Source organism: Pteropus medius, unplaced genomic scaffold, assembly GCF_902729225.1.
Source record: "Pteropus medius unplaced genomic scaffold, Ma_sr-lr_union100, whole genome shotgun sequence".
Lineage (NCBI taxonomy): Eukaryota > Metazoa > Chordata > Mammalia > Chiroptera > Pteropodidae > Pteropus > Pteropus medius.
In genome coordinates this window covers 12,281,418-12,304,449 of record NW_024349802.1, presented here as the reverse complement: position 1 = coordinate 12,304,449, position 23,032 = coordinate 12,281,418, and the positions used below count along the sequence as shown (strand labels likewise).

Sequence of the window (23,032 nt, the reverse complement as noted above, 5' to 3'; positions counted from 1 at the left end):
TCGCTCACAGGGCCAATCCAGCATTTACACAAATTCAAGAATGAGTGCCTCTTTAAATTTGGTGTCTTAGGCACCTCACTGGCTTCCTACTAGCAGAACCTTACTGAAGGAAATTCTTTAGGATTAATTTCAGACAGAAGGAAAACAATCTCAGATGGATGCTCTTACAAAAAGGAAGCCACCAGTGAACAACATTCGACTATATAAAGAAACAATAATGATGTCTCATCTGTCCTGAAAACAACAAAAGATAGATTGAAAACATGGGACTACAATAGAACGAGGGGCGGGGCAGGGGTGGGGTTTCAGGTCGGGGGAGGCGGAGACTTAAGAGTTTAAAATAGTTCTAGGTCCTTGTATTGCATTGCTTAAGAGGGTAAAAATTGTGATTAATTTTTAAATATCTAGGAGATCCACTAAAAGAATAAATAGACTGTAACTTCCAAGGGAATCGATAAGGAAAAAATTGAGATGGTTAAAAAAATAAACTCAATCTATATAAACGCAAGAAAGTAGAAGTAAAAACAAAAAGAAAAATCAGGAAATAGGGGAGGCTACGCATGTGTAAGGGCAGGGGTTTATGGGAAATCTCTGTACCTTACTCCGTATTAATCTAAAACTGCTCTTTAAAAAAGTCTTAAAACACACACATACTCACACTCGGGACAAACAGCGCAAAATAAAATAGAAATCTAATTCAGTAATTTTCAGTTCTTATATAAATACACGCAAACTGAAATGTGCTGCTCTGCACTGAAAAGACAAAGCTTGTCAGACTGGCTAGAAAACAAAATCCAGCGATATGTACCTGTCACATGTAAAACAAAGGATTTAGGTTAAATACCTGCTAAAGTTTGCTCCCGCTTTATCCAGCCAATGGGATTTCTCCATAAAGTTAAACGGAACGAATTCGGTCATTGGAAGAGAGTTTGATAAAGGAACTATTTGTAAACATGTGGGGAGACCACTGGGATAGTGCAACACATTGAAGTGGGAAAACAGTGCTCCATTATCACCTCTAGGACGAAAGGGCCAAGGGAGGCTGGGCAGTCACTAGAACCCATTTTGGCTCCTTTCAATCCATTTTCCACACTGTAGCCAGAATGACACACTCTCTAACACCCACACTCATACACACATCCAAAGCTTCAAGCCTCTTAATAGCATCTATTGAAAAGGATAGAAATAAATATCCTAACATAGCCCACAAAGCCTCTTGTGATCTGCCCCCTCTGCCATATCACTAGCTTTTTCTGGGACCACGGTCCACCTCGTTTTCAGACCTTTAGTCCCAGTGGCCTTCTCTTATATCCTTAGATTCACCATGCATGAGTCCTCCCACCTCAGAACCTTTGTATAATGCTGTCCTCTGCCTGGAATACTTCTCATCCCACCCTCCAAACCCACTTATCACACTACTTGTCTTTTGGGGCTGAGCTTAAGTGTCACTTACTAGTGAAATTTTCCCAAAGCCCTGACCTTCATTATACATCTTCAGGGTACTAACACCTCTCCTGCAGAGAGTACTTATCACTGTTTTCCCTTTCTATTTATATTTGTGCAATTATCTGATGACTGTATGTCCCACTAGACTGGAAGCTCCATGAGAGCAAGAATGGTACCCTTTTTCTCACTGTTGTACAGTGCCTGGCACCTAGCAGAAGTTCAAAAAATATTGAATGAAGGAATGAAAACATCCTTACTAAAAAAAGGATGCCCAGAAACAAATGTTATATACCCTAAGAAGCTTTACCCAGTTTCATTACACAATTTGCATTCATTCATTCACAAGTTAACTTGACATTTATCTGAATCAGACAAGAGTTAAAGGCAGTTTCCTTCAAAGGCCTTTCCTGAATATAAAAACACTCTCTGAGCCGTTTATATAAGAAAATGGCAGAGGAGCCTCCGAGCCTGGGCAGTGGATGGCATCTCAGCAAATCAGGTGGGCACTCAAGGTGGAGGACAGGAAGTGCCTCCTCATGCTTGATCCATCAGACCCAGAGCAAAAGTAGATGTATTGAACAATCGATCATGAGCTTTTACGAGGGCCCTAAAAAGGTGGCTGCAGCCAATGGCAGCCAAGTGACCAAGCTCTGGCCATTTTGGCAAAGTGGGCTGAGGGAGCTGAATTTGGCTCCAGACAATTGCTAACCAGAGAGAAAATCCTCTTCCTTAAAATTCCTATTTGGGAAAGAAACCAAAAGCATTTCCTTTGATTAATAAAATCTACATCCTGTTCTCTGATTTGATTGACTTTACACGTGGATAGTAATGGCTCTATGCCTTGGCTTCCTCATCCTCATCAAGGGTAAAAGGTTTTAGATTCTTTAAGAGCATCAATAATAATAATAATGGCAGTAGCAGCAACTAACGTTTATTGAACATCACTCTATGACAGACTCTCTGCTAAGTTTATATTATATATATATATATATATATATATATATATATATATATATATATATATTCTTTTAATCGTCATGTAAATTAGCCCGTGTTGGTCCCTGCTTAAAACTCTCCAACGACTTCCGTAGACATTAAAATAAAATGCAAACTCTTTACCATGGCCTTCAGGGCCCTACATGACCTGGCCCCTGCCTATTTCTGCTGTCTTGTCTCATATACTCCACTTCCTCAGACAGTTAGTTCCAGCAGCATCAACTTTCTTTCTGTAACTCGCATAACACCAAGCTTGTTCCTACTATATGGCCTTTGCACCAGGCAGCTCTTCTGCCTGGAATGCTCTTCCCTCAAATCCACCTATGGCTGCCTCCTCCTGGTCATTTGGGTCACAGCTCAATTACTACCTCCCTGACTCCCCCTACTACCCTAACCCCATTGCTTGATCACAGTACCTTATTGTATTGCCTCCACAGCATGTGTTGCTATCCGAAATTATCTTAATGATTTGTTTGCTCTGCTATCATCTGTCTCCTAACTAGAATATATAGTCCATGAGGGCAAAGACTTATCTTGTCTTGTTCATCCTTGAACTCTTAGTACCCAGAACACAGCACATAGTAAGTATTCCACAAATATTTCTTAAGTAAAGGAATGGGTGAAAGACTCTGTGAGATAAGAGCTACTATACTTATACCATTTTATAGATGAAGGACCTGAGGTTTAGTGACATTGGGTGACTTGCCCAAGGTCATGTAAGTAACAGGTAAATAGAGGATCTGAGTAATCATCAAACCCAGGCCTACCTGGCTTCAGAACTTATCCTCTTAATCACTACACAGACTGAGATTCATCGTATGAATCGTATCAAATACCCTACCCACTACTACCTCCATATTCATCCTTTGCATAGAATCTGGCCCAACAGCTAGGTAGCAGAGGGGCATTGAATAAAGCAGTGCATAATGTGAATTAGTGCAACCACTCTGAATAACTGTTTGGGAATACCTACTAGAGCTAACCTAGTCCTCAGTATATATCCACAGATACACAAACATGTTCAACAAAAGCCAGGTACGAGAATGTTCACAGAAGCAGTATTCTCAAAAGCAAACATGGGAATCAATCTAAGTCCCCTCAATAGAAGTATAAATAAATAAAATGCAGTGTAGTCATAGAAATATACAACAAGAACAACAACAAAAATCTACGACATGGATGAATCTCACCAAAAAAAGGTATCTACTATATAATTCCATTTATAGAAAAATAAAGAAAAATAGGCCACATTAACCTATAGTGCTAAAAGTCAAAACCGTGATCACCTTTGTGGGTGGAGGTGGGGTATGGTTGGTGTTAGGGATGGGAGTGGCATGAGTGGCATCTACGAATGCTGGTAATATTTTGTTTCTTGACTTGGATGCTAGTTATACGGTTGTGTTCACTTTGTGAAAATTCATTGAGTCATATACTTTTAATTTGTGTATTTTCCTGAATATATTTATGTTGAATCACATGAAATTGCCATCTTTGTACAACCATAAAAACCGGTTGAATATTGGCAATTTCATATGGTTCAACTAATGTTATATTTCCACAGAAAGATTTCTTAAGAGAAAAAAAAAAATCCTACCCAGTTGAAGTGCTTTGCACATAGCTCTGCAAAAATTAGTTTTGAGTAAGAGCCTATGCCTTCCAAGGGCTCCTTGCAGGTGGTAAACAGGCTCAGCATGGTTGCAAATTTTTCCCCCAGGGCCTGAGGCTGATGCACTTGACTGCAGAGCCTGGGCCAGCCCCAGCATGGTGCAAGTCAGCCGGAGGAGGCCAGAATGTCCTTGAGCAGAGATGATCAACCCTAGCTTCAGGCCCAAGGTGTCAGTGTTCCTGGAACACACCAGTTTGCATCTGCCCTAGTCTTTGCACTCACCATGCCTTCCCTCTTGGGCAGGGTGGCATGGCTCTTGTTCCTCAGCATTCAGACTGCTTAGAGAGGCTTTCCCTGACCTCCCTACAGAGGCCAGCACCTTCCGCAATCGCGATCACATCCCTTTATTATTCTCTTCATGGATTTGACTAACACCTGAAATTATGTTATGATTAGGGTGCTCATTTATTTATTTTTTTATTATCTGCTCCCCTCATTAAACTAAGTTGTATGAGAGCACAGAATTTCTATAACTTATTTTGTTTTACCTTCAGGGTCTGGTATGGCACTTGGTACCTAGAAGGTGTTTAAATGTTGGTTGAATAAATGAATGGCTCGATGATTGACCAAATGAAGTGGCATGAATGGAGGCCAGGGGAGAAAAGGTGCCCCAAAGCACACCTGCCAAGTCATATGAAGGATGCAGCCCCCATCTCTCTAATAGGTACACAAAAGGCAGGAATGGGCCTCCAGAAAGTCACTGGCCCCTCCAGAGTCCACACATCCATACCCCATCCCTGTGCTTCTCCCAGAGTCCCCATTCTGCTTACCAGGGGATTTCTGTGATTTGCAAGCAAAGACCACCAACGGGGCTACTCTTGGCCACTTTTTTCTTCTCTTCCTGTTCAGTGGTCACACTGGTTGCTTTGGATTTAGCTCCCACATCTGAAATGGACAGTGTGCTTGAATTTCATGTGTATTTCAACTAACACATTTGAACTGTGCCATATAAATATACTCATAAAAAACTTTGATTCCGTTGCCAAAGCTGTTACTATGCAGATTAGACTTTACACTTATTTTGATGAGAAAATTACTCTTGAATTATATGAGGTCTTCAGGAATGCTTCTTTTGTATAAACATTCCATTGCCCTGTTCGGCAAAGAGTAAAAACCAAGGGACTTGGAGGAAGGATGGAGAAGAGGAAGCTAATGATCTGTATTATCATAATCAAATTTAAAAATCTTTTAAATTTCCCTGTTACACAAAGCAATGAGGACCACAAAAATAGCTGTGCACCTGGTTCTGAGCTAAGTTACTTAAAAAAAAATCATGCATTTAGCACTCACAACAATCCTCTGAAGCAGATACTATGGCTATCCTTTTAAAATAGAAGCTTGAAGAGATTACAATTACGGAAAGTCACCACGGGTTTCACATCCCCTCCCCAGACTGATACAAAAGAACATTCAGCATATAGTCAGCATTATATTATACTCTCTGCTACCACTGAAATTCAAGCATCTATATTAGCCATAGTTAAAATCGACTCTTTGGTGAGCCGAAGATACCCAGCCATGCAGTTGAAAATACCATAACTTTTGTCCTGCAAATATTGCACTAGTTAAAGCAGCAATGACAGCTGCAGTATTATTGTTTTTACTATTCATTAATAAAATTTGGTTTGCACTTTAGATTGTCTTCGCTTTCTGAGGTTTGGAAGCACCCAGATAAAAACAATCCTCTTAAAATTCCCGTTCCATGCATCAAAATGGCTGGGTATGTTGAATAATCATCTAAATGTGTATTCAGCACTTAACAGTGTGCCAGAAGCTGTTCTAAGTGCTTTGTATGCATTCTTCCATTCAAGTTCTACTCAACCCTTGGGGGTAAGTATTACTATCAGTTTTCATATTACAAAGGAGGAAACTGAGGCATGTAAAGTGCGAATAATTTGTCCAAAGCTACAGAACTTAAAAAGGTAGGACTGAACCCCAGCAGTCTGTGGTCAGTGTCTGCACATCTGTCTTTCAAGCCTTCCAGCTTCCAAAGCCGAAACCACTGAACACACTGAGCCAGAAAGCCTAGGGGCTAGTGGCAGAACAGAGTTCTAATCTGGGGTCTGACACATTCCTTCCTTCCTCAAAGGAGGAGGGTCCCCCTGGCTATCTTCAGTTGCTCTACCACAGCTCCTTCCTGCTTCTAGGCCTTCCACTGCTGAGTCCAGCCTGACCAAGTCTACATTCCGTAGATCTGAGCAGAGCTCCCGGGCTGTGCCCCTCTTCTGCTCTCTGTACTAATGTTCCACAGCTGTTAACTGTAATTAAATCATTCTTTGATCAATTATTTGTTTAATGTCTATCTCCCTACTTAACCACAAACAGTGGCAGTTCCAGAATTTCTATATAGGTGGGAGCAAGTAATCTGTTTGGGTTGGGGGGCTGGGCTTTCAGGGCTTAGTACTTGACAAAGACTGAGGAATGTCAGTTGAATATAGAAATGAATGAGGGTCCTGATCAAGATGATAGGGGAAAAGCACACCCCACCCCACACCCATCATGATGTCACCACTGACTTATAAGCTCCGTGAGGGCAACAATAGTATGTATCTTTTAGAACTCTCCCAATACCTGACACGTGCCTGACACACAGGAAGTACATATTTTTTGTGGAATTAACAAATAATTAAAACAGCACCTCTGACTTCTTATCCGAAAAAGAGCAATGATAAGACCAGAACACGGCTTTTTAAAGAAATATTACAAAGGAAAATATGCTGAGCTCAGGTCTGGCACACAGTAAGTGCTCCATAAATGTCTGTCATCGAATTGGAATTTCTGCCTCTCCTCACTCCCACTAACTCAACTGCCGGATCCTGGCCAGGCCAGGAGCTTAATAAGAATGCAAAGCGCAGAACTGAACCCACTCTCCTCCCTGGCCACGATGTGGTGGGGGTGAAGATGTTTACAATGAAGTTGGGGTGAAAAGACTGTAATTAGCCTGGGCAGGAATGCAAGGTTGTTCCTATTTGCCTCTCACAGAAAAATTATACCTAGGGAAGAGAATAAGCAGCTTTGTAATGAACAAAGTCAGATGAAGTAGAAAAAAAAAATCCAGCACAGGCCTACTGGCTGCCCAGTCCAAAAGAATGCAGTGTCTTCAACCTGTTAAGAAAAAATGTTTTGCATTCTGCTGCCATCTTTCACTCTGCCACTGAGTTCTGGTCTGCTGAAAAGGTTTAAAATACAAATCAGAGTGTCACGATCTTGCTTAAAACCCTTAAGAGGATATTATCTGAATGCCTCACTGGACCAACTTCAATCTTGCTCATCATGCTGTGACTACTTCTAGAAGCCTCTGGTCAGCACCTCCATGTCAGGCCTGTCCCGCACAGGGCCTCTACCCAGGTTCCTTTTGCCTGTCGTGTCACCTCCACCTCCCTCAGGTTCACTTCTTAGTCTTCAGGACTCAACTCACAACCACAAGCCCCTTCTCAGGTAGATACTCCTTGATGCCCAAATTAAAATCAGGTTCTTCCCCCCATTCCTCATCCCCTCAGATCTGGCCAATTTTTCCCTCCTAGTACTTATCCTGCCTCAAATCTCGTAGTAGTCTGTCTGTCTCTCCAAAAGACTGAGCTCCACAAGGGCAGGGAGGGCTGTCTATCTCTCACCACTGAGTTTCCAGAGTCAGGGCAGGCCCCAGTACAGAATATATGAATGAATGGATGAATTTCTCATAACAGATGCCCCAAACCTCTCCTCTCTTTGGGTTCCAAGTAGGAACAAAATATGGTCCCCAGTGCCCTACCAGAAATGAATAGCATCTGCGAGGAGAGGAGGGAGGGAAGGGGGAGGGCCGGAGGCTGGCCTGCAGGACAACTGGGACCCCTCTACCCTCTTCGGAAAAGTAAGGGAAAAACCAAGATGAGGAACACTGACCGCCAATGGTCCTCCCGATAACAACAGGCGGGAACCACCTATAACATCCCAAATTTTTACATGGTTCAGAAGGTTGCGCACCGGTGTTGACAAGACCCTAGTGAACACTGCTGGGGAAGGAAATCACTGCTTCAACCTTCCTTGTTTAACGTGCTTAAATGACTCACGAGAAACTACCACCCCTTTTTAGAGGGGTGGCAGTGAAATAGATATAAATCTGTTGTAAAAATCTAGAAAATCAGCACTACGACTTAACTAGATCTCCCAGTTACCAGGTGCTGGACCCTTTACCTTAATTTCTATATCTGACGAATGGGAAAAATGATATTGAACTTTAAAATCTGTAAAGGGAAGTCCTGAACAACTGTAAAACATTCTATTGTCCTGGTAAAAAGTTTTTCTCTTGGCTTTAAGGAAGGTCTTGGGCTTAAAAGAGAAACCGAGGTCCACTAGGGAGGGCCTGCTCTCTCCTCAGGAGCTGAGTAAGTCAATCACACTGTCAAGGTGCGTCTGAGTAGGGGGAAGGCATTTTAGACTGCGACTCAGGGACCTTGGATTCTGGTCTAGATTTGCAAAACGTCCCTCCGCTACCTGCCTCGGAGCCCCGGCCCCAACTCCAGCTCAACGCCAGACCTCTGGCCTGGGCTGGGAGCCTGTCATAGGCTTTTCTGACAACAGCCAAGCACAGTCTTATAGTGGCGTAGTTAGAAAAAGTCAGCCTCACAACCTCCTGGTGAAGCCAGAACACCAGCAAGACAAACCTTACAGGGGATTCTGGCCCTGGCCCAGCTCTTATCCCCGCATCAAAGCCACCCCCTACCCCAACTCCCCGGAGGCTACAGCCTCTTCGGTTCCTGGGCGGAGCTGGGCCTGCTGCGAGGGCTCCCCACCTTCCCACCAGAGTCTGGCCTAACGGCGAGGCCTTTCTTTTCAACCGCCAGAGTTGATCCGTTCCCCCCACCCCCCATCATTAACTGCAAAGAAAGGATCCCCAGCCATTTCCATTTCCTCTGCGGCTCTAGAGCCCAGTTATTTAATCCCGCGGCCACCCCGGCAGCATCCTCTGAGTGGCCGGCTCCACCCATCCACCTGGCCAATTCTTTGCGGCTCCGGCTTTCCGGAGGGGAGCTGCAAAGGGTGGTTGGAGAAAGGCCCCTACGGCAGCAAAGGACCGTGGCCTTCGGTGGACAGAGGCTCTCAGGCTCGCATCCCGTGAGGGCTGGGAAACGCACGGGGGTGCACAGGGGAGCAGCTAGTCAGGGCAGCAAAGGGCGGACGGACGCCAGGGCACTGCAGACAATACACTGAGGCAGGGGGTAAGGGGGTTGCTGCGAGGCGAGAGCCAGGTCTTCTCCACCGAGGAGCCAGCATGGGGCGGAGCGGGGCGGGGGGTACCGGAGCCGGAAGAGGCCTCGGCCCTGTCGCTGTCCACACCCAAGAAATGGGGGGAGGGGTGGTCTGCACTCACTCAAGGGGGCCTGGCTAACCTCAGTAAAGAACAAAGATTACCCAGAGCAGCCCCAAATTTCACTTCCTTCTTTGCGATACGGTCGTTTGGTGCGTTTTGGTATTGGTAAACGCAGCCTGAGTCCCCCCTCCTGCCCGCCCCGACGTCTCTAGAGAAAGAGAAGGCCCCCAGCAGGGGTCTTCCCGTCCCCCGCCCCTACGCCTGCCTGCGGTGGGTAGAGATCCCTAGATTTAGGTGTGTCCTCTCCCCTGGGCTCTCGGCCTAGGATCCAGAGGCCGTAGAGCCCCCCGCCCCCCAGCAACACTGACGGTTCCTGCTCTGGCCCGCAGTGGCGTGAAGGTGGCCTTTACCTCCTCTCGCAGGCTGGGAGGGGGTAACAGCCCGCGCGCAGCTGAGCCAGCTGCAGCAGTCGCCGCCGCCCTCCAAAAAAAAAAAAAAAGGCAACAACAACCTCCACCCCTCTTTGTAAAAGAACGACATCCCCTGGAGGAGCGAGAGCCAGCCCCAGCAATCACGGGTTAAGTTCTTTTCCGGCCCCCCATTCATAAAAAAAAAATAATAATAAGGAACGCGGCGCATGCGTGCGCGGGGTCTCTTGTGCCCACCCATTCATAGAATCGCGAACTGCGCGCGTGCGCACTAAAGCTCCCTTCCCTCCCATTCATAAAAAAGCCATTTTCCCAGGCAGTGGTTGCTACATCGCCGCGGAGGCAGGGAGAGAAGCTGACAGCGCGGAGCTGGCGCTGCGGAGCGCAGGAAGCAGTATCGGTTCCTCCGGCCGGCGTCTGCGAGGACAGCGGCGTCTGACTCGCTCGGGTTCGGGGGTTTGCACGGACGTGGAGCAATGCTTGTGACTCTGCGGCTTCTCAAAGTAAGTCCTTGGCTGGTTTCGGGACCCGAAACTGCCCTCTCAGAGCTGGGACGCGACTCCCCCTCCGGCTGGGGCAAATGGTGCTCTATTTCTAGGAGTGCCTCAGTGCCCCTTCCCTCTCCCTGCGCCTCCTTGAGCCGCTGCGGTGCGCCGCAACTCTCAGACGCCCCGGACAGGGTAGGCACGGCGCCGGGGGTGTTCACAGCCCGGCACCCGCGTTTCCGACCCCCGGGCATTGCCAAGCCCCGCTTCCCCGCTCTCTGCGACTCGGGAAGCCCCGTGCGTGCCCCGGGAGTTTGCCTCTGGCCTGGCCTTTCCTTCTCCTGCCACCACTCGCCTCGGTCATTGGAACGGCGGCTCTGGGCTCCGTCAGGAGCCACCTCTTAGGTCTGGCGGGCGCCCTCGCCTACCCTGGACTCGGTGCCCCCGGTGCCAGCTCTGCCGTAGATCTCCCTAGCCCGCCGCAGCGGCCTATGCTCGACGTAGGTTTTTCTTTCCCCTTCGGAGCGGTGACGGACTGGCTTTTTCCTCCTCTTTTGCCTCCACTCTCTATGGTCGATGCGGAGCTGGCCTGGGACTGGGCATTTCTGCTCCCTCTCTTTGGCAAGGCGGTTCCTTGCCGTCTGACCTTTGCTCTGCTGCCGTATTTTGTGCTGTGCAACTGCCTTTCCTTTCCTCGGCCTCTGCAGGACCAGAGGCTCCCCGGCCTCCTCGTGTCTCCCTATCACCAGGCACCGAGCTGTGCCAGGCGCCGGGGCCCCTGGGCCGCGCTGGGGCTGTGGTGGGGGCTGAAGGTGCGTTTACATAACGCCGGGCGTGTGGGAGCTAGAGGAAGAGGTTGCGTACGTAGCAGAGATAAGGCTCCCGCCTTCCCTCCTTCTTTCTTGGTGGTACCAGGCTTGACAGCACCGAGGAGAGAGGAGGATAGAGACGGTACGGTACGTTGGGAAAAATCTGAATCGCCAAGGCCACGGGGGCCATGTAGCTGGGCGAGGGCGGATTTGGCCAGCCAGGTCAGCTGGAGCTTGGCTCCGTCACTGGGGCCAGAGCTGTGCCTATTTCCTCTTCTATGCAGACGATCAAAAAGCATTTAGACAGTAGCTGGTCTTGTGCAAGAAAACGATTTCTCAGTTCTCTTTGATTGGGGGCTGGGGATTGTGGGCAGAGGAGGCAAGAGAGGCAGAAAATGGTAGCACGACTTCTTGGGCTAAGCAATGGACGGGAGAAGCGTACTGGGCTGGAGGGTATGGATGGTGGGGAGAGGGAAGAGCTGCTGGCTGCCTCCTTCACCAGCTGCTGGATGGGCATCCATATTGCCAGGCCTGGGTAAGGGCAGGAGGCTGCCTTCTGGCGCATGGAGGCGTTGGGAGCCCCGGCATGGTTAGTGCTAAAAGGAAAGGTGTGGGTTCAGTGGGGACCACCTCCTTCCTGCCTCCAACAGTGGCATGATTTTCTCCAGTTTAGGGAACGGTGGGAGCAAGTGCATGTCTGTCTGGTTAGCTGACCAAGGCTCTCCAATCTTTCTGACCAGTCTCAGATTCAAAGCTGGAAGGTGAAGGCCCAGAACATTTAGGAAATGTGGCCTTATCAGTCGCTTACTAAGCTCAGTCTGGCCTGAGGCCCTACTCAATATTGCACTGGTGATTTCCCAACGTTTAGAGTTCTCTGGATCTTCACACGAATGGAGCATATACATAAGAAATTTTCAGCTTTTTTTTTTTCCCTTCGTGTGTGGGTGTAGGGTGGACTAGGAAAGGGAGGGCTGCAGTTGCCCCTACCCTCCCCTTTCTCTGTCTCTCTCTCAGCAGAAGGGTGGGAACGAAGTTGTAGACATGTCCAGTGTGAAATTGAATTTCCTCTTTCCCAGCCCTTGGGAGGGTCCTCATTTTCCAGCAGGCTCCAGGCGAATCCTTTTGCGAGCAGTGCACACACTGACCAACTGAGCTGCATGGCCAGTAATGGCTCGGGGGCATTTTGTTGGCGGATTTCTGAAATCTTGATGGACAAATGTTGGTCAGCTATGGTGAGGAGGACTTTAAAGACATCTCTTGGTTATCTTCCTTTTTAGATGCTGAACTCAGGAGTCCTTCCCCTTTTTGTGGAGTGAGAATGCTCTCCTCATTCCCACGACCTTTTCCAGATTACCCTCTGAAATGGCAATGTCTCCTTAAAGCTCTGGTTGGGCTTGGTGGGAGGAGAGAAGAGGACACATAGAACGAACGATTCCTGGCTAAAGCAGGGCAGACACTGGGGGCTTAGTGAGCATTTGGGGCTTGCAGATGCCATTTTGTTTTCATCTTTCCAGAAGAGATGGAGAGATGAGGCTCTTTGGCATCCTACCTTCTGTCCAGTGTGTGTACTCTTTGTCCCCACTTTGGTAAACCTGACGTTGCCACCGCCTAGAGCTTTGGCTTATTTGAATAACAAATGAAGGCAGCCTTTCGATGCAAAATTTGAAAGTCAGTGATTTAAAAATTAAGGGTGGAAAAAAACACTCATTAACCCTCTAAAAGTGACCCTCGAGGAGTGCCAGTCTGGCACTTAAAACTTTGGGATCACCTGTGGGAACTTCTCTTCCAGTTCCTGATACTAAAAGTCCTTTGGTGTAACATCTTCCAGCCCTCAGTTTCTGGACCCCACACACATTTTTCTTTACCCAGGCCATCTTCATAGGTAGGACCCAGGTGTTGTGCCAAGGAGGTATAGAAAGGAGCCTCCTCCCTTTCTTCAGGGAGGTTGAGCGGTCTTAGAGAGTTATGGCATTTAATGTGGTTCTGATTCCAGAGTGCCTGTCCTCTGGCTCCTACTGAGGTGGGAGTTCTCTTGTGAGGAAAACTTGGGAAAGGATTCCTGTACAAACCTCTAGATCTAGTTGAAATTGTGGATTTGGGATATAGACAATGTTTTTAAGGAAGGAGAATGGCAAGAGTGGAGAAGGTTCCATCTCATGACCAACCTGGATCTCCCTGACAGAAGAAAAAGCAATGACTCATTATTTTTGCTCTTTCATAAGAGCCAGAGAAAGAAGGTGATGAAGAGCAACATACTGAAAACTGTTTTACTCCTTGCAGACCAAGCTAGGGGCTGGGTCAGAGCAGATAGTGGCTAGGAAACCTAAGCTCAGGCCTCAGTATCCCCATCTGCAGAATGGGGAGAAGGAACTCCTGAGGGGCCGGGGCCAGCTGAGCAGCAAGCAAGTGTGCAGGGCTGGGGCTGCGCACCTAGTCGGCCGTCCTCATTGTTAGGGAGCCCCTTCCTCAACAGGAGGTGTGGGGTGTTGCATGATGTAAGAGGCGGCACATTCTTGGCTTTCGGGTCTGGGGCCACCCTGCAGATCCGGACAGCTGACAAGGCTGGAGATGTATCCGGGACATGTGGCTGGGCTTAAGAAGCTTCACCGTTCAGCTGTGATCACGATTGTTCTTTCCAAGGACGGTCGGTGGAGGAAGCAAGGGCACTGGGGAGGGAACACAGATGTGCTGGATCCTAGTGGAGGAGGGAAGGGGCCCTTCTGGGGCAGGTGGCCACTTGACTTGCAGAAGAGTGGTTTCCCTTGTTGGTTCGTCTTTCTGGTGGGGCGGGGAGAGAATCATTTCCTGCCCCCTCCCAGGAGTAAGCTAAAATCTATTATAAGTTCATTTGTTCATAGGGAGCGGCGAGATAAATAAAATGATCTTGGTGTCAGCGAGAAGGGGTCTCTCCCCTGGGGTCTAGGTTTCTGGTCCCCTACCCCCACCCCAGACTTTGATGTGGGCCAATTGTTCCAGTGTTAACAGGCTTCTTCTAGCCCCATTCTCTCATTCTTGACTTCTAATCCCTCTTTAAGGGCATCTGAGCAGACAACAATTATGGGGGTAATACACTGAAGCCGAAGTTTGAAGCCGGTTAGAATAGCCCAGAGCCAAAGTAAAAAGACCTCTCCCACTCCGCCTGGCGCTGGGGCTTTGAAGCTCAGCTGATATAGGTTGTGTGGAAGAGGAAGAGAAGAAGGCTGGGGAACTGATAACTAGTGATGGGACAAAGTGATGAAAAGCAGCTGTTTTCTTTTGTGATCACTAGCAGATTACGACCAGAGGTGAGCTCCCCAGTGCTGGTGCTGGAATGGGAGGGAGGGGGGAGGAGCAAGGGTTCTCAGACAAATCCAGCTGCCTACATGCTTTATTCTCCCACCAGGGCCATTCTCAGCAGAGATTCGGAGACTGTCTTCCTCAGTAGAGTGTAGGAAAGGCGAGTCTCTCTGGCTTCCCTCCCGCTCCTTTTTGGTCTTTTGGAAGCAATAAGTCATTATTTGGTTGGAGCTTAATTAACTAAACTGGGATGTTGCCACAAAGAACCAAGAGGTGGATGGATAGTGGTGGGTGGGCTCTCTGGCAGCAGAGAGAACTTTTCTTCTGATCTGTGAAAGGGTTAAACAACATTCACTGAAAACCTGCTGAGACTGAATGGGGCAGTGCGGAAACTGCCCATTCATTCGGAGCCTCTTGCCAGTTTGTCATTAGCTGACCTGTAGTTTTCAGAGTACAACTGTCAGGTTTTCCTAATATTTCCCAAATCTTCTCCTCCCCGGGGTAAGTCAAGGGGAGGGGAGCGGTGGGTGGCCTAGACGTTTAACATGCCTCTTGATTCTTTTCAGCCAGCCTGAACCGAGTGGCCCAATGCCCATCCCCTCCACACAGGTACAAACACACTGTCAGGCTCACAGACCGCCAAGCTGCAGGGCAGGGCTGTGTGTTCTGGGCTTTCCAGTCTCTCCTGCTGATTCAGTAGTTTAGGACTTTCTTCTTCTGGCTTCCTCCGATCCTGGGTCCTCCTTCTCTTCGCCACAGACCTAGGCCGGTCGGGAAGCCCAATCCAAGAAGCCCTAGTGACCCTTAAGTTCATCTTTACAGGTGAGAGAAGAGGAGGGCCCCTCCCACTCCAGGGTTTCCTTTTAGGGACTGCTTTGTAGTGAGGTGTCCTACAGGTGAGACCCACTCAAACTTTAAGAAAACTAAAAATGAAGATTCTTCGTAAACAGGGAGTGGGAGGTGAAGTGACAGAAGGGATAGCGAAGAAAACGGAATTGGAAATGAAGAAAACTTGAGCTTGAGCCTTCCTTTAATGACAGATTTCAACCCTTCGGTCTCCGCTCTCTACACTGAAAATTCCCCTAACTGGGGGTCGGTCTCCTGTCAGCCTTGCCAGGCTTCATTTCCCTGCTGGTTTGGTGAAGAGCCCGAAAATAGCCTGATGCAGTTCCCGATGGCTGGTGACAGACTGGGGAGACTGGTGGAGTTCATGGCTGTGAAAGTGATTGATGCTTTCATGCCCTTCCATGAATAACCAGAGGTATTGTAGGTCAGGGCTCCAGGGCTGAGGTTGCAACCTCTGGGGCTTCTGCTTTCTGGGTTCGAACCCCTCCCCTCGTCACTTGCCAGCTCTATGACCCTTTGTTCTTCCGTTTCTTCCTCTACAAATGGGTGTTTATCCTCTAAGATGATGGTGAGGATAAAATGAGAAAATCGTCGAGGGCTTAGCACAGAGCCTGACACCAAGAAATGTTTCATAAATATTAGCTGCTTCCATAATTATTATTTATTATTATTAGAAGGTCGGAGTGGAGAGAAAGTTTTCTTTCCTCATGCTTATCTGTAAGACCACCACCTAAAACTCAATAGAGGTTCTTCTTTGGCTAAGTGGAGTGCTGGCTTTGTTTCTCTGTCCAGCAGTCTTCCAAATTGGCCATCAGTCTTCCAAACAGCATAAATGAGGCAAAGCCTGCTCTCTCCTATTTATATTATAAATCTCTTCCTTCCTTGCAGGGGAAGCAGAGAGTACATATTAAACTGCACTTAAGTTCTTCAGCCAGTTGCTTAGACTGGAGGGTGGGTGTGTCCCAGGGAGTAGAGATTGATCTTCTAAACCAACTGAGGATTGGGTTTTTTTGAGACTTCATTTAGCTGGGCTGAGGGGTTATCAAACAGGCTGCTCGGAAGTTGTTTTTCTTTGTCAGCCAAATGAATTCAGCCCTCCTGTGGAGGGTCCCTGCTAATGGGGAGATGAGGCCATGAGTCTTGGAGGTTTGAGTAATGCAGTTCTGAGCCAGCTGCTAGTTTTTGCTGAGCTGGTGGCCGGAAGGATTCCTACATCTGGGTTATGATAAGGAAGATGGATTTTTTTTTTTTTTACTAAAAAATTTTGATTTAATTTTTATTTTAGTTTTATTTTTCAAGTACGGTTGATGTACAATATTATATTAATTTCAGGCATACAACATAGTGCTTAGACATTTACATACCTTACAAAGGAAACACCCTGGTAAGTCTAGTATTTATCTCATGCCATACAGTTATTACAATATTATCTACTATATTCCCTATTCTGTACTTTACATCCCCATGACAACTGTGCAACTGCCAATTTGTACTTCTTAATCCCTTTCACCTTTTTCACTCATTCCCCAACCCCCCTCCCATCTGGCAACCATCAGTTTGTTCTCTGAATCTAAGTTTGTTTCTGGGTTTGTTCATTTATTTTTTGTTTTGTTTTTTAGATTCCACATATAAGTGAAATCATATGGTACTAGTCTTTCTCTGACTTAGTTCACTTAGCATAGTACCTACCCTCTAGATCCATCCATGTTGTCCCTAAAAGGCAGATTTCATTCTTTTTTATGTCTTAGTAATAATCCATTGCACACATGTACCACGCCTTTATCCATTCGTCTATCGATGGACATTTAGGTTGCTTCTGTATCTTGGCTATTGTAAATAATGCTGCAAAGAACATTAGGGTGCACGTATCTTTTTGAATTAGTGTTTCAGATTTCCAGAAAGATGCGTTTTAGAATATGCCTGCTGGAGCCATCAGAGATGCAGCCTGTCCCAAGAGAGCTGAGTCATCGTGGACCAAGCTCCCACCCCCATGTCTGGCCCCAACTACAGTCCCAGATGTTGATAGCTGCCTCTGGAGGGTGATGGGAGCCTTCTAATGCCAATTTCCCCATTGCCTGCAGGCGTGGCTTCCACCCTGGCGTCCTGGGGGGACTCTTTTCCATGAATCTACCTTCTAATTCCAGGACCAGTTAAAATCCCTGAGCATTGCCCATGCCTTTTTGCTTTATCCACAGAAAATGTGGCTGTTTAAAAGTACTCCAGGAATAGCATGGAAGAAAAGAGAGTGGATCATTTCTTGGGGGAGGAAAGGAATACCCTCAACTTCATCCCACAGCACGACAAGTCCCACTCCTGATCCTAAGAGACAAAAAACCCCAACGACAGGCGGCAATCTAGCCTTCAAACCGCCGCTGACATTATGTTGGCAGTGCCCTGAATGTGCGTGACCTGAGCTTCTGGAATAAGGGAATCGTGTTGTCTTTGTCAGGGGTTCTGGCTGAGGAACCTCTTGGCTGGCACCTGAGAGTCTTATCCCGTGCCTCAGTCAGCATTTTCCATTCTTATTCCTGGTCACACCATTTCCTCCAGGCAAAGGACCTGGGGCTCCTAACCCTCTTCTGTTAACCCCAAACCCATTTATTCTGGAAGCTAGGCTGAGGAACCTCTTGGCTGGCACCTGAGAGTCTTATCCCGTGCCTCAGTCAGCATTTTCCATTCTTATTCCTGGTCACACCATTTCCTCCAGGCAAAGGACCTGGGGCTCCTAACCCTCTTCTGTTAACCCCAAACCCATTTATTCTGGAAGCTAGGGTGTGGAACCCCTGCAAAGCGTAAATGGGCTCAGGTAGCACTCCCCGGAAGTTCTTCCCCCAGAGCCCGCCTGATCCTTGGAAAACTCCTCTCCATACAGGTGCTTTTCTGACATTCCTCCATCCAGCCCAGACCACAGGAGGCCACCTTGGCGAATGACTACTTCTTGGTGGCAGACCTGCCAGACACTTAAGGCTAACTGCCACAGGGAAGTCTCTTGTTTGAAGATGATATTCTTGTTCATCTGGAGGGAATGTGGAGACAGGAAGCCTGCACTGCTCCTAGACAGACTTTGTCCAAGATGGGAAAAAACCATGCACAGAAATAACTAGCATCTTTTAAGTACATAGGGCCGTGGGAGCAAAACCAATAGTTCATGCCCTATGCGAATGGGAAGTATCAGTTGACTGAGCACTGAACCTTGTAGAAAAGACTTAATACTTTTTTACATTTGGCAGTATAGATGATACACAGATGAGAATCCTGTGGATAAGCTCCTTTTTATCCCCTTCATGAACTTTGTATTCCAGAGCGAGCTCTTTATTTCAAACAGGCTGGAAAGCATCTAACAATTTAACCATTTCTGATCAAACTGTTGTTTCCAAGTAGGGGAAATATAATACTGTAATGCCTTTTTGTTTCTTCTCTTCACTCCTTACTGTAGACATTGATAAGTATGGATGAGTCGCCAGGTGAGGTATCATTCTGCTGTGATTGGAATATTGGGATAGATCAACTGCATCCCAAGACTGGAGTGGTATTGGGTTAACTGCAAATGGAAACCTGTCTGCATCACCTTTGAGAAAAGATGAACCTAACAGCAAGCCACAGGGGTCACTCTCCTTAGAACATCTTTAGCTTCTTGAAAAACCATTTACCAAAACCCCACCCCATAGCGCATTTAATACAATGGTCTTTTTTTTTTTTTTTTAAAGAAGGTTATCTTCCCTTCTGTCCCACACACTGCGTTCTGCCCCTACCCCTCACCCCTCACCCTGGTGGAATCTTCCCAAAGTCTAATCTTTCTCTTGGATTTCAAATCATGTCCCCTTGGGCAGAGGTCTTGGCCTTCTGCTGCTATTTCTTTAAATTGATCTCCAGCCGAATTCCGAATGTAAAGGTCAGCAGGGGAGGAAATGGCACTTCTAATAGAAAACAATGTGCACTTTCTAAATTTGAACCAAGCCGTTTCCGCTCTTTGATTTAAGTGACTTCCTGGGGTTCCGTGTCAGGCACTGCAGTTGAATCTCTGGCTGGATTCCAACTTAAAATTGCACTCTCTCGGTGAAATTAGAAACTGATCCAGGGTTGGTTTAGCTATTCTAGTAAATAGCATTTAGGCTGAATGTTCAGCTCAGCACTTGGAAATGGGTGATGTGAGTGCCCCTCAAGAGGATTTCCCATCCAAGTTGTCAGAAGCACACCTACCCAAGGGTTATTAGCCACTGGAGGTTGCTGCTCTTAGAAGTGCCGGTAATAAGTTAATATCCTGGACGTGCAGGCATCAGATACAGCCCTTCCTTCTCTTGTGACTATCTGAAATAAAGGCTTGTGTTTATCCAGCTGATAAAGTCCATGGGAGCATATCGGGGCTGGCTCTCCTGGTCACCACATCCTCAGCACTCAGCACAGTGCTTCTTAGCATGTAGTGCTTATTAGTGCTCAAGAAATCTCAACTGATTGCTCTCTGGGATGGTCAAATTACTGAGCTCTTGCTGTATGCCAAGCAAGATATTAGGTACGAGATACAAATTTTCTCATTTAATCTTCACAGGAACCCATTTTACAGTTGATAAAACTAAAGCACAGAGGTTAAAAAACCTCATTCACGGCAACACTGAGAGACAGAGGGGAGAATTTGAACTTGGTTCTGATTCCAGAACCTGTGCTTATCACCACTGAGCTATCTATCTTGAATAAGGAGCATGTTCCACAGGGATTACAAGAAAGAACTTGGATGGTTCAGATTTGAGTCCTGGTTCTGCTACTGATAGTTTTGTGTGACTTTGGACTGGAAAAAAGGGATAATAATAGCAGGTATGATTTAGGGTTATTGTGGAGAGTCCAAGACTTAATATTTATGGTGCTTAAGAGACTACCTAGCACACATTAAGTGCTAAATAAGTGTTATTTCTACCACTTACTATTATTATTGTCATTATTAATCATCTAAGCCTTAATGCTGAAGAGTCCACTGAGGGAAACCAGTTCCCGTTTCATTTGGGCTTCCACAATCTGATGGGGGTGGGGGTGTTAACAGGCCAAATACTGACGCCTGGAATCCATTGTCTCTTCCTTTTCCCCACCCCCCCAGGGCCCCTAGAAGCCTGTTTCTCAGCGCGGTCCGAGACCTCCAGCCCCATGGAGCCCCCGATCCCACAGAGCGTCCCCTTGACTCCCAGCTCAGTCATGGTCCAGCCCCTTCTTGACAGCCGTATGCCCCACAGCCGGCTCCAACACCCACTCACCATCCTCCCCATCGACCAGATGAAGACCAGCCATGTGGAGAACGACTACATAGACAACCCTGGCCTGGCAGCTCCCGCTGGCTCTAAGCGGACCCGGGGTGGGGCCCCAGAACTGGCCCCGACACCTGCCCGCTGTGACCAGGACGTCACCCACCACTGGATCTCCTTCAGTGGGCGCCCCAGCTCCGTGAGCAGCAGCAGCAGCACATCCTCTGACCAGCGGCTCTTAGATCACATGGCACCACCTCCCGTGGCTGACCAGGCCTCGCCAAGGGCTGTGCGCATCCAGCCCAAGGCAGTCCACTGCAAGCCGCTGGACCTCAAGGGCCCAGGAGTCCCACCAGAGCTGGACAAGCACTTCCTGCTGTGCGAGGCCTGTGGAAAGTGTAAGTGCAAGGACTGTGCGTCCCCCCGGACGTTGCCCTCCTGCTGGGTCTGCAACCAGGAATGTCTGTGCTCAGCCCAGACCCTGGTCAACTATAGCACCTGTATGTGCCTGGTGCAGGGCGTCTTCTACCACTGCACCAACGAGGACGATGAGGGCTCCTGCGCCGACCACCCCTGCTCCTGTTCCCATTCAAACTGCTGTGCCCGCTGGTCCTTCATGAGTGCCCTCTCGCTGGTGCTGCCCTGCCTGCTCTGCTACCTGCCCGCTACAGGCTGTGTGAAGCTGGCCCAGCGCGGCTACGACCGCCTGCGCCGACCCGGATGCCGCTGCAAGCACACGAACAGCGTCGTCTGCAAGGCCGCCGCCAGTGAGGCCAAGGCCTGCAGACCCGACAAGCCTTTCTGACACTTTAGGTCGACGCCCCCGCACTCTCTCTCTCTGGAAACTTGGTTCCCTTATGACACCTGAGAAGACCGCAGGTGTTCGTGTCCTGAGGCTGATCTTGCCAGTGTGCCCACCCGCTACCCCAGCTTCTGAAGAAACAGAGACCCTATCGCCAACCCTCTTCCCCAAAAGGATGAAGAAGCACTTTGGGTTTTTTCAGGGTCCTGGAACTTTGTGTCAAACAGCGACAGGGGTGTGTGGTGTGGTTTGAGAGATTTTTTTTCAGAAGTAGGAACACAGATGTGGCCCATATCCGGGAAATTGCAGCTGCTTGAATGCCAGTTCCCCCTCCTCCACCTGTCACCGTCCCTTCCACCCGCCTTTTTCCATTCTCCTTGGCTGCCTGGGAGGAACTGCTGAGTGGCCAGAAGACCTTTGAAGAAGACCCTTGGAATCTTGACTTGATGTCTATACCTTTTTCTCCTCCCTGTCCTTCCCCACAGTTTGGTATCTTGGGGAAGGTGTAGACCCTGGCAGCCCCTGTTTTATATACTTGGGAGCCCCTGAGAACAGAGGATGGCCAGTGAATACAGGCCTCGTTTCCTTGCTCTGTCTTTGCAGCCACGGATGGATTTAGGAGCCGCTACACAGAGATGTCCCTTCCAGCTCTATCACTAACTCTTGGGGGTGTTCCACTTAAAACACCGTCCTCCGGTTCTCATTGAGTCACAGGCTCACCTGCCCACTATGTGTCCTGAGTTCTCTCTGCCCAGATCCTTTCCAGAAACTTTATGGGTCGAGAAGTACAGGGCGGCAAGTGCGAGACCAAATATCATTTTGCCAATGAGTCTGAGGCTGTGGTCTCTGGATCCAGTCATTATGTTTTTATAGAATAATTAAACCAGATACTAACGGTGTTTTAGAAAATAATAATAAAACACTTGCTTCCTTTTGGGCCACCCCCAGGAAGGGCTGATTTCAAAATCTGGGGGGGCAAGCAACCTCAAGGAACACAAACCCCCTCCCCACCAAGAAGAGGATTTTTAACAGCAAAGAAGAGAGGCAGCCACCTCCCACTGGCAGAGCGACAGTGGAGCCGAGATGGGTGTGGGTTTCTTCTCTTCTGAATCTGCTGCTTGCTGTCATAGCCTTTTATGTACAGTGATGTGTCTGTATCTTTAATGTAAATAGACAGATGATGAAAAAAAAGTCTATTTTAGTGTTAGGAAGCCCTGGCGGGGGGAGTCAGAAGAAGGTGGGTAAGGAAAAGATTCTCCAGGGACTTCTTGGGGTTGAGCCCTGCTTCTGTGCATGGCCATACCACCCCATCCTGACAGCCCCCAAAGACGTAGCAACTCTTTCTCTCAAGGTGCTAAAGGACTCAGAAAGTGCAGCACGTCCAGTGGGTAGGTACTTGTTGCATGCAAACATTGTAGTGTGTCTGGTCCTTCTCCCCAGCTGTCATGCGGGGCTTTTGCTTCATGTGGTATTTTGTGTTAACCCCGCTCCTCCCCACCACGTAAGAGGAAGTGGCCTGGGTCTGAAAAGTTACCCCAGGTGAAATTGGAAGTTCATGAGGTAGAGCGTTTGTAGCATTTCCGGTGTGTTCTGTGGGAACATAATTGCCTCCAGGAAGGAGGCAAAGAGGCAGGTAGCTACAATTGGCATGCACCTAATGCTTCTCAAGGACTTTCTTTTCCCCCTTCTCTAAGATTAGTAGTAACAACTTATGATTTAGAATAAGTTAATTGTAACCATAGGTATTTATTGATTGGAGG

General features: G+C 47.8%; 1 protein-coding gene and 1 long non-coding RNA gene across 4 annotated transcripts in view; one reads left to right on the top strand and one right to left on the bottom strand.

The window, feature by feature from the left end:
- The window catches only part of LOC120581482 (uncharacterized), a 160,964-nt gene extending 151,081 nt beyond the window's left edge, over nt 1–9,883 (bottom strand). The window contains exon 1 of the long non-coding RNA XR_005647288.1: nt 9,809–9,883. This is a non-coding gene — a long non-coding RNA (uncharacterized LOC120581482). The remainder of the gene's footprint in view (nt 1–9,808) is intronic.
- A 252-nt stretch (nt 9,884–10,135) lies between these two features.
- Nucleotides 10,136–21,522, top strand: SPRY4 (sprouty RTK signaling antagonist 4). 3 transcript variants are annotated; one of them, XM_039836412.1, is made up of 3 exons: nt 10,136–10,329; nt 19,789–20,051; nt 20,329–21,522. In XM_039836412.1, exon 3 carries the CDS (start codon nt 20,376–20,378, stop codon nt 21,273–21,275), a length of 900 nt encoding a protein of 299 aa, XP_039692346.1. In that variant the 5' UTR covers nt 10,136–10,329; nt 19,789–20,051; nt 20,329–20,375; the 3' UTR covers nt 21,276–21,522. The 3 variants fall into 3 exon arrangements, with proteins under 3 accessions (XP_039692346.1, XP_039692345.1, XP_039692347.1); XM_039836413.1 differs by lacking the exon at nt 10,136–10,329 and adding an exon at nt 10,336–11,267; XM_039836411.1 differs by lacking the exon at nt 19,789–20,051.
- Nucleotides 21,523–23,032: the final 1,510 nt, after the last annotated feature.

What these genes read in the sequence shown, in the direction of transcription:
- SPRY4 (XM_039836411.1), top strand. Translation starts at nt 20,376, where the DNA reads ATGGAGCCCCCGATCCCACAGAGCGTCCCCTTGACTCCCAGCTCAGTC.